Below are 10,871 nucleotides of genomic sequence, written 5' to 3'. Positions count from 1 at the left end.
GACCAAACAAGTAGCCTGAGATGCAGCCCAGTCCATTGCATGACCTACCAGTGCTTGCAGTGTCCATACAGTAGCCACACCAGCTGGTTGTTGGTGTAACAGAGCCAACCACAGACTTCCTACCAGTGGAAGTCATGTCTGCACCTAGACATAGTTGGAGGGAGAGGAAGAAGAAAACTCAATGAAGAAACAGATTTCCCTTACTTGCTATCTCCTCCAGTTCAGGCCAAGGAACATCAACATAATGCATCTAACAGCAGAGACACAGATTCTACTCCAATATGTCTGACTTCATAGTACTTGATAATTGATTGATATTTCAGAATTATCTAATTTTGATTAGTGCTAAAAACAACACAAGGTTATTCTTGTATTGATTTGAATTCATAGAATGTTCGCCTTTTTCCAAATTAATAATACATCAGAGCCATCTGCTGTAACCTAATGGTACATTTTGCACACCCCCAATTAACTCTCATTTATTGTTAATAGGGTCAGCAGAAAACATAATTTTTTAAAATGGTCTAACTGAAAGAAAGAAAGGAAAGGATGTATTATTTTAGTATTATCTATAGAAATGTAGCCAGACTTCCAATTAGTTGATGGTCATGTTTCATTAACAGGAACATGATGATAGTTGCCTCACCACTGTGCTTGCCTGCCCTGGATGGTTGCAACAAGTTCACTGCCAAAGGTCATGACCTTCACCACCATTTGGGTGGACAAGCCACCTCCAAGAGCTACTGGCCAGCATCTGAATCTAGGAACAATCACTAATATCGGGACTGCCATCACTCTATAACCATTTCCATTCTGGAGACATTCTGTTGGGCACAAGTAACTGAAAAGGTGGGTTCGCCCATTTCTCCATTTGGCATGGGTACTCCCCACCATTGATAAAATATCAGTGGCAGCAGGAGGTGACCTGGGGTCTCATTAGTCTGCCTAAAGTGTACACTACCACTGGTGAAGTACCATCAGGGTTAAGAATGCAATTCTTGCCATCACAACTGATTTTACACACTTGACACTTTACACTGTGAATCTGCTCCCAGCGGGGTGCCAAATTTCAGCCATACTAATTGGTTTGGATCATTTGAGCCCTTGAGCCTACTCCCCCATTCAATTTACATATGGCTGGTGAGATATCAAACTCCACTTACCCACCTAATTTATCACCACCAATACCCTCAATGCACATGATCTAGGAAATCAAACAATAGTTGATAATGCAAAAAAAGTGAACAATACAACCACACACCATGTGGAACAGTAATTTATTCTAGTTTCAGCTTTATATGCGCTTCAAATTTAACAATCACGCGTGCAGCTATTGCGTGAAGAATACCAAGAAGAACGCTGTCTTACAGTAATGCAGTGTTCAGGCTGGAAATGAATCAGAAGCTAATGTAAATCATTTCCTTTCATGACAAGTCCACCTAGTGTTGATGATATATTACTGTTGAATTTTGCCAGGAACACAACATATTTTCCCATTACTGTAGCCATCAAGAAACTAAGAGCACTTTAAAGAAGAACAATGAAAAGAATGTATCCTGTCTCAAAAATGCATTCTAATACAAAATGGAAGGTACAGAACTTGAGGTTTCAGAGAATTTTACTGTATCATATTGTGTGTACTGTTCTCTATTTTCTGGAATGCTTAAACTTTGAAACGAGAATCTTTTTGAATGGACAATACTGATGTTCATATCAAATCTGGAATCCCAAGCTGCATAGATCTTTTGAAATGCTTTACAGCGAGCAGTGAACAGAATGAAAATCTGTAGACCCTGTTAATCAGAGAAAGCAATATTTTAGTAAATTAATATTGTCAGAACACAATGCTGTAAAATATTTTAATAACATGAAAACAATTTGGTGGCCGAAATAAAAATTGAAAGAACTGTGGATGCTGTGAATCAGGAACAAAAACAAAGCTGTTGGAAAAGCTCAGCAGGTCTGGCAGCGTCTATGAAGAAAAAAAATCAGAGTTAATGTTTCGGGTCCAGTGGCTCTTCCTCAGAATTGATGGTGGCTGCTGGTAGTCAAAATCACGATCTGTATTTGCTGTTGTGTTAAATTTGACTAGTTAAAAAAATTGAGGAATTCCAAATGAGACATCATTCTTCTACTTAGCAAAATCATGGTACTTTCAAGGATTTTGCTGCTGGACTGCCTCAGGGCACTGGCCTCAGCCCAACTATCTTCATTTGCTTCATCACAATTTTGTTCCTATGACTGTTTAAGGGGTGGGCCGTTCACTGGTCTTTAGTTCCATTCACAAACTCTCTGATAACAAAATAAAACAAAAAGCTGTGGATGCTGGACATCTGAAACAGAAACAGAAATTGCTGGCAAAACTCAACAAGTCTGATGGCAACTGTGGGGAGAAAGCTGAGTTAATTTTTCTAGTCTGGCCAGTCTTCATCAGCAGTCCTGACTGAGGGTCACTGGACTCAAAACATTAACACTGCTTCCTCCACACAGAGGCTACCAACCCTGTTGAGTTCCACCAGCTATTTCTCTAATTATGCATCATCCATGTCAGCCAATGGCAGAATCTCAATCATATCCAGGCCTGGGTCCATAAATGGTACATAACATTCACTTACATAACATGTAATGAAACTAAAAATCCTAAAATAAGAACTGAGGATGCTGCAAATCAGAGACAAAACTACAAATTGCTGGAAATGCTCAGCAAGTCTGGCAGCATCTGTGGAGAGAAATCAGAGTTAACATTTCAGGTCGAGTAACCCTTCCTCAGAACAGATCTGAAGAAGGGCCATTCGACCTGAAACATTAACTCTGGTTTCTCTTCACAAATGCTGCCAGACTTGCTGAGCATTTCCAGAAATTTCTGTTTTTGTTTCTGATTTTCAGTGTCCGCAGATCTTTCAGTTTTTATTTGAAAAATTGATGGGTTTAATGCTGTAGAGAAAGGGGCTGGGTGAAGGAACTGGAATGGATGGTGAAGGTGCATCTGAGCAAAAGGCAAAGGGAGTGCTAATGGAAGAAGAGAAGGAATGTGGACAAAAATCTAGATGTTAATGAAAGGTGTTTTAAAGCAAAAATAGGTCAGCTACACGTAAGTCAATATAGTCATGGAGCTGTACAGTATAGAAACAGACTCTTCAGTCCAACTCGTCCATGCCAACCAGTTATCCTAAATTAATTCAGTCACGTTTCTTAAATAGTGCACCACGTTAGCCAACTTCCAGTCTTCTGGCATCTTACCTGTGGCTATCGATGATATCAATATCTCAGCAAAGGGTCCAGAAATCTCTTCCTTAGCTTCCCACAGCATTCTAGGGTACAACTCATCTTTCACGCAAACAAGACACTGCCAGAGGCAGGGGGGAAGCAGGGTAATCCAACAGAAGACAGCTTAAAGCATCTCTGACATACATACATCTTGGTGATGAGCATATGTACAGAGGTTGAATTCAATGGCTAAGTCTTACATTTTTTGGCCACATGAAAATTGCATTGACTTTGGTGGAAGGATTCTTACCGTGACACCAAGCAAGTTTTCTCCTTAGATCTTACCAAACTTGACACTTTAATTGCTGCTCCCACCCATATGTCAAGTATTGCACTCGACCTCCGTCCAGTCTTACCACTCATTGTTTTCAGAACAACCTGCCACTCACCAGATATTCCAGAATTGATCAGCACCCCCATTTTGAAAACCTCCAACTGTGCACTCAGACTAGCACTGTCAGTCTGTAGCTGCCCTGTACTGTTCCTGATATTTTCTCTAGACATGGCAAAGAGGGGGAAATCAATGCCCTGCTTTATGGATTTGAACAAGGAGCTCCTGCTCGCCTGGAAAAAAGCCAAGAGAGTTGCAGTGGGAGAGAGATTCCCTGAGGTTGGTCTGCAGGGAGGAGGGTAACTTCTTTAGGTTAGGCATCCCGGAAGAGGCTTCACAGTGAGGTTAAAATTGTGATCAGAGATAATGGGAACTGCAGATGCTGGATCTGCAGTTCCCATTATCTCTGATCACACCAAGAACCTGCTTTGGTTCTCATATCAAGTCTTCCTGATGTCTAATTTGTTTGGCAAGTTTGATAGGATCACAACCAGAATATTAACGTGGTGAGTTGGACTGTTAGCAAGGTGTTTAACAAACATAAACATCAATTGGGAACTTGCTTCTGACTAGCAAAACAACACATCAAAGCCACATGAGAAAAATGTTAAAGTTGCAGCAAGATCATCTGGATATGTCAAGATGGTCTTCACCAAACATCCCACCCAACTGTGCCACACATCTCAGTATAGCCCACAGTGCTTCGACAACCATAAGATTCTGCCCGTTGTATTAAGTGGCTCGCCCTCCAGATCCCCAAATGCCTAAGACACCATCTGTGCAATTCAATTCAACGTTAAGATAGAATGATTAGTACTCACTTAGATGGACTTAATTGTATTGACACTCAGTAAGCTGGGCATCAATTAGACAATACTGATCCAGATATCAAAAATTCAGCCAGTGCAATTCACTGTAACAATGCACCAGACTTTATTCAGAAGCACCTCCAAGCCATGCAATATCTGTTACACTGAAAGAGTAGCATTCTTGTGGGCATGACACCTCGTATGCGCATTTCCCTCTTAAGTGTCCCTACTTGGTTATTTCTTTTTGATCCTTCATCATCTCTGAGTCAGAATCAATGTTCACGCTAATATTTGTTGTGCCTGCATGAACCTCTGAGTAATTTAGGTGATATATTTAAACATGTTAAATATTTCCAGCATTCACTGTTATGATTATCGTAAAGATTGCAATGGTTCAAGTGAAAGGTATCAGAGATAATAGGTATTGTAGATGCTGGAGAATCTGAGATAACAAGGTGTGGAGCTGGATGAACACAGCAGGCCAAGCAGCATCAGAGGAGCAGGAAGGCCGACGTTTCAGGCCTAAGGGTCTAGGCCTGAAACATCAGCCGTCCTGCTCCTAAGATGCTGCTTGGCCTGCTGTGTTCATCCAGCTCCACACCTTGTTATCAAGTGAAAGGTAACTGAGATAAGCAATAAATGTTGCCTTATTAGAGCTGCACCTATTTGGGGAATAAATAATAACTCTAGCACCTGTTGCCAATAGACTTAGTTAATGCACTTCATTGTAATATAACACCAGAGGGATTCTTCTGCCCCATTAACCCTTGATGAGTATATTTCCCATCAGATATTATTATTGCTAGGAAAGACCGTAAGCCCATCAGACATAGGAGCAGAATAATAAGCAGAATCAGAAGCTTCCAGCCCATCAATGCTACACCATTCAATGAAATCACAACTAATCTGATAATCCTGCCTTTTCCCTATAACCCTAGAATCCCTTACTTATTAAACTTACTTATTAAACTATGTTTGCCTCAGCCTTGAATATACTCACCTCGGCCTGAACACTCCTCTGTGGAAAGAATTCCATGGATTCACAACCCTCTGACTGAAGAAATTCCTCCTTATCTCTGCCTGAAAATGGCAACCCCTTATTCTGAAATACTGCCCTGCGATCCTAGACTCCCACAAGAGGAAACAACCTTTCTGCAGCTACCTTGTCAAATCTCCTGAGAGTCTTGTATGTTTCAATAACTTTGCCCCTCGTTCTTCTAAATTTCAATGAGTACAGGCCCAACTTACTCAACCTCTCCTCAGAAGACAGGGTGGTTTGAATGATGATTTTCCCTCAGTGCCACTTACAGGTCTATATAAATCACATTCTCCTCTTCAGTGGAACTCCTGGCTTCCCTGTAGTGTCCTATCTTTCAAGATATTTGGAAATCATGAACATCACCCAACTAGTTAGAGCTACAATTCAGGCAAGCGTCGAGTTCAAATTTGTAAACTGTCACTTTCAATTTGTCTGTTTCCACAAACAGTTCCTGTGCAGTCCATGAGATGTGCAATATTTTGTTTAATTCGAAATTTGATGACATACCACTCACGCATTATTTCCCCTATTGGACACCAAGAAACACTTGCTCTGAGAGCCTTGCACAGTTTACCTTAGGATACTGATTATGCAAAGTTAGTACAGTCAGTGCACCATTGTCCAACAACATGTGGATTACGACATTTGATCATTTTGGACAATGTTTACCCTAATAATTTGCAATTCTCATCATAACTAGATGGCCAAGCAATCCCTATTTTATAAAAATCATCATTTATGCAAGTTTGATTCGCTTACTTTAAGTTTGAGTTAAACATTTTAATGTTTTAAATTGTCCTCCGGTTCTGCAGTGACAGTAAACACTCTGCTTATTGTGTTGAAATCCATGGTTTGATGGTGCAGTGGGACTATTATGAGAGCTGTTTTCTGGAATGAAAACTGGCTTGCCTAATGTTTGATGGCTACCCATCACATCCCCCTCATCTCAAAGCCTGATTGTTGTTTAAGAAAGAGCTCAACTGAAAGAGAATTAAATCAAGATTTTCCAAATTGCCTTTATAGTGTGGGAATGGGTGCCAAAACATGTGGGATATACCCTAGCACCACCAACAAAAAAGCCCTCCAACTAGCTGGTTACCCAGCAAGCTTTTTGGGTCAACATTTCTTGGGATGATAATACCAGTTAAGATCTCTGCCTCTGAGATAATGAGAGCTGCAGATGCTGGAGAATTCCAAGATAATAAAATGTGAGGCTGGATGAACACAGCAGGCCAAGCAGCATCTCAGGAGCACAAAAGCTGACGTTTCGAGCCTAGACCCTTCATCAGAGAGGGGGATGGGGGGAGGGAACTGGAATAAATAGGGAGAGAGGGGGAGGCGGACCGAAGATGGAGAGTAAAGAAGATAGGTGGAGAGAGTATAGGTGGGGAGGTAGGGAGGGGATAGGTCAGTCCAGGGAAGACGGACAGGTCAAGGAGGTGGGATGAGGTTAGTAGGTAGCTGGGGGTGCGGCTTGGGATGGGAGGAGGGGATGGGTGAGAGGAAAAACCGGTTAGGGAGGCAGAGACAGGTTGGACTGGTTTTGGGATGCAGTGGGTGGGGGGAAAGAGCTGGGCTGGTTGTGTGGTGCAGTCGGGGGAGGGGACGAACTAGGCTGGTTTAGGGATGCAGTAGGGGAAGGGGAGATTTTGAAACTGGTGAAGTCCACATTGATACCATATGGCTGCAGGGTTCCCAGGCGGAATATGAGTTGCTGTTCCTGCAACCTTCGGGTGGCATCATTGTGGCAGTGCAGGAGGCCCATGATGGACATGTCATCTGGAGAATGGGAGGGGGAGTGGAAATGGTTTGCGACTGGGAGGTGCAGTTGTTTGTTGCGAACTGAGCGGAGGTGTTCTGCAAAGCGGTCCCCAAGCCTCCGCTTGGTTTCCCCAATGTAGAGGAAGCCGCACCGGGTACAGTGGATGCAGTATACCACATTGGCAGATGTGCAGGTGAACCTCTGCTTAACGTGGAATGTCATCTTGGGACCTGGGATAGGGGTGAGGGAGGAGGTGTTACGGAGAGAGTGGTCTCTCCGGTCTGCTTTCCGGAGAGACCACTCTCTCCGTGACTCCCTTGTTCGCTCCACACTGCCCTCCAACCCCACCACACCCGGCACCTTCCCCTGCAACCGCAGGAAATGCTACACTTGTCCCCACAACTGCTCCCTCACCCCTATCCCAGGCCCCAAGATGACATTCCACATTAAGCAGAGGTTCACCTGCACATCTGCCAATGTGGTATACTGCATCCACTGTACCCGGTGCGGCTTCCTCTACATTGGGGAAACCAAGCGGAGGCTTGGGGACCGCTTTGCAGAACACCTCCGCTCAGTTCGCAACAAACAACTGCACCTCCCAGTCGCACACCATTTCCACTCCCCCTCCCATTTTCCAGATGACATGTCCATCATGGGCCTCCTGCACTGCCACAATGATGCCACCCGAAGGTTGCAGAAACAGCAACTCATATTCCGCCTGGGAACCCTGCAGCCATATGGTATCAATGTGGACTTCACCAGTTTCAAAATCTCCCCTTCCCCTACTGCATCCCTAAACCAGCCTAGTTCGTCCCCTCCCCCGACTGCACCACACAACCAGCCCAGCTCTTCCCCTCCACCCACAGCATCCCAAAACCAGTCCAACCTGTCTCTGCCTCCCTAACCGGTTTTTCCTCTCACCCATCCCTTTCTCCCACCCCAAGCCGCACCTCCAGCTACCTACTAACCTCATCCCACCTCCTTGACCTGTCCGTCTTCCCTGGACTGACCTATCCCCTCCCTACCTCCCCACCTATACTCTCTCCACCTATCTTCTTTACTCTCCATCTTCGGTCCGCCTCCCCCTCTCTCCCTATTTATTCCAGTTCCCTCTCCCCATCCCCCTCTCTGATGAAGGGTCTAGGCCCGAAACGTCAGCTTTTGTGCTCCTGAGATGCTGCTTGGCCTGCTGTGTTCATCCAGCCTCACATTTTATTATCTTGAAGATCTCTGCCTCTCTCTGCTTTTAGCAGCCACTGTGAGTAGATGTGCTGCTGTAGACGCTGAGGTAAGGGGCTGCACAGACACACTCACATCCTAGAGGAATGGGCAAGCCAAGTGGCTTTTAGTGGGAATTGTGGGGTGGGGGTATGAGGAGACGGCATTGAGGGAGTTCAGAGGCAAAGGTATGGGATTATCTTTCAGGACCAACCCCCTCCCAACCTGGCAGGCAGGCCAGTCTGTATTATTCATTGAACTGGCTCCCACTGTTCTAGCGTGCTGGGAACAGAGTTAATCAGGGATGCGGTGTGAAGAGACCCTGAAGTGTTTGTTTACTGACCATTTTAGACCCATTAAATTGGAAGCAAGTCAAGAAGGTCGACGATGGGCCTCGCCACCTGTGGATCTCAAGTAGTGTAAAGTTGTTGTTGGAAGATGACTACAGTCTCAAAATGAAGGAACTGTACACCTTATATGGAGGAAAATAGTGTTTTGAAGGCGTTTGTAGCTGAATGTGGTGCAACATCTTTTGTTAACATTAAGACCTATCCCCACACTCCCCCCTCACCCCCAAAACACACACACACACACACACACACACACACACACACACACACACACACACACACACACACACACACACACACACACACACACACACACACACACACACAGTAATGCCTTGGCAATATGTAGAACTGCCAGTAAATCCATGTGATCTACCTTTGTTGTAACAACCAGTTATAATGCCATTCGGTTAACATAGAACATAGAACATAGAACAGTACAGCACAGAACAGGCCCTTCAGCCCACAATGTTGTGCCGACCATTGATCCTCATGTATGCACCCTCAAATTTCTGTGACCATATGCATGTCCAGCAGTCTCTTAAATGACCCCAATGACCTTGCTTCCACAACTGCTGCTGGCAACGCATTCCATGCTCTCACAACTCTCTGTGTAAAGAACCCGCCTCTGACATCCCCTCTATACTTTCCTCCAACCAGCTTAAAACTATGACCCCTCGTGTTAGCCATTTCTGCCCTGGGAAATAGTCTCTGGCTATCAACTCTATCTATGCCTCTCATTATCTTGTATACCTCAATTAGGTCCCCTCTCCTCTTCCTTTTCTCCAATGAAAAAAGTCCGAGCTCAGTCAACCTCTCTTCATAAGATAAGCCCTCCAGTCCAGGCAGCATCCTGGTAAACCTCCTCTGAACCCTCTCCAAAGCATCCACATCTTTCCTATAATAGGGCGACCAGAACTGGATGCAGTATTCCAAGTGCAGTCTAACCAAAGTTTTATAGAGCTGCAACAAGATCTCACGACTCTTAAACTCAATCCCCCTGTTAATGAAAGCCAAAACACCATATGCTTTCCTAACAACCCTGTCCACTTGGGTGGCCATTTTAAGGGATCTATGTATCTGCACACCAAGATCCCTCTGTTCCTCCACACTGCCAAGAATCCTATCCTTAATCCTGTACTCAGCTTTCAAATTCGACCTTCCAAAATGCATCACCTCGCATTTATCCAGGTTGAACTCCATCTGCCACCTCTCAGCCCATCTCTGCATCCTGTCAATGTCCCGCTGCAGACTACAACAGCCCTCTATACTGTCAACGACACCTCCAACATTTGTGTCGTCTGCAAACTTGCTGACCCATCCTTCAATCCCCTCATCCAAGTCATGAATAAAAATTACAAACAGTAGAGGCCCAAGGACAGAGCCCTGTGGAACACCACTCACCACTGACTTCCAGGCAGAATGTTTTCCTTCTACTACCACTCGCTGTCTTCTGTTGGCCAGCCAATTCTGTATCCAGACAGTTAAGTTCCCCTGTATCCCATTCCTCCTGATCTTCTGAATGAGCCTACCATGGGAAACCTTATCAAATGCCTTACTGAAGTCCATATACACCACAGCCACAGCTCGACCCTCATCAACTTTTCTAGTCACATCATCAAAGAACTCGATAAGGTTTGTGCGGCATGACCTGCCCCTCACAAAGCCGTGTTGACTGCATTTGATGAAGCCATGCTCTTCCAGATGGTCATAAATTCTATCCCTCAGAATCCTTTCTAACACCTTGCAGACGACAGACGTGAGACTTACTGGTCTGTAATTGCCGGGGGATTTCCCTATTTCCTTTCTTGAAGAGAGGAATTACATTTGCCTCTCTCCAGTCCTCAGGTACATTAAATACATTTTTGTTGTAAATTTGTGCTTTATTTATGTTGATTTTGATTTGATTATTAAGTAAACAAAAAAAGTAAAATCTTGCCCATCAATTTCCTCCATTTGGGTTGTTTAGTATGTTTTTCAATATGTTGATTTTCACAGAAAATCAAAAAATTACATTTATATGCTTTTTCAATACAGTAACTCAATTTCTTCTTCCTCATTGAAACTAAATTTTCTTTAAGCATCTGCCCAAACT

The 10,871-nt window shown here is 44.0% G+C and overlaps 1 protein-coding gene across 1 annotated transcript in view; it reads right to left on the bottom strand.

Annotated features, from left to right (window-relative positions):
- Window positions 1–1,313: 1,313 nt before the first annotated feature.
- LOC125457206 (adhesion G-protein coupled receptor G7-like) overlaps window positions 1,314–10,871 on the bottom strand; it is a 71,864-nt gene continuing 62,306 nt past the window's right edge. Inside the window, 1 exon segment of the mRNA XM_048541112.2 lies at window positions 1,314–1,793. Coding sequence (XP_048397069.2) covers window positions 1,575–1,793 — 219 coding nt within the window. The 3' untranslated portion in view covers window positions 1,314–1,574.

Source organism: Stegostoma tigrinum, chromosome 12 (assembly GCF_030684315.1).
Source record: "Stegostoma tigrinum isolate sSteTig4 chromosome 12, sSteTig4.hap1, whole genome shotgun sequence".
Taxonomy (NCBI): domain Eukaryota; kingdom Metazoa; phylum Chordata; class Chondrichthyes; order Orectolobiformes; family Stegostomatidae; genus Stegostoma; species Stegostoma tigrinum.
The sequence above is the reverse complement of the archived record's forward strand: the minus strand, read 5'-3'. Positions and strand labels throughout refer to the sequence as shown.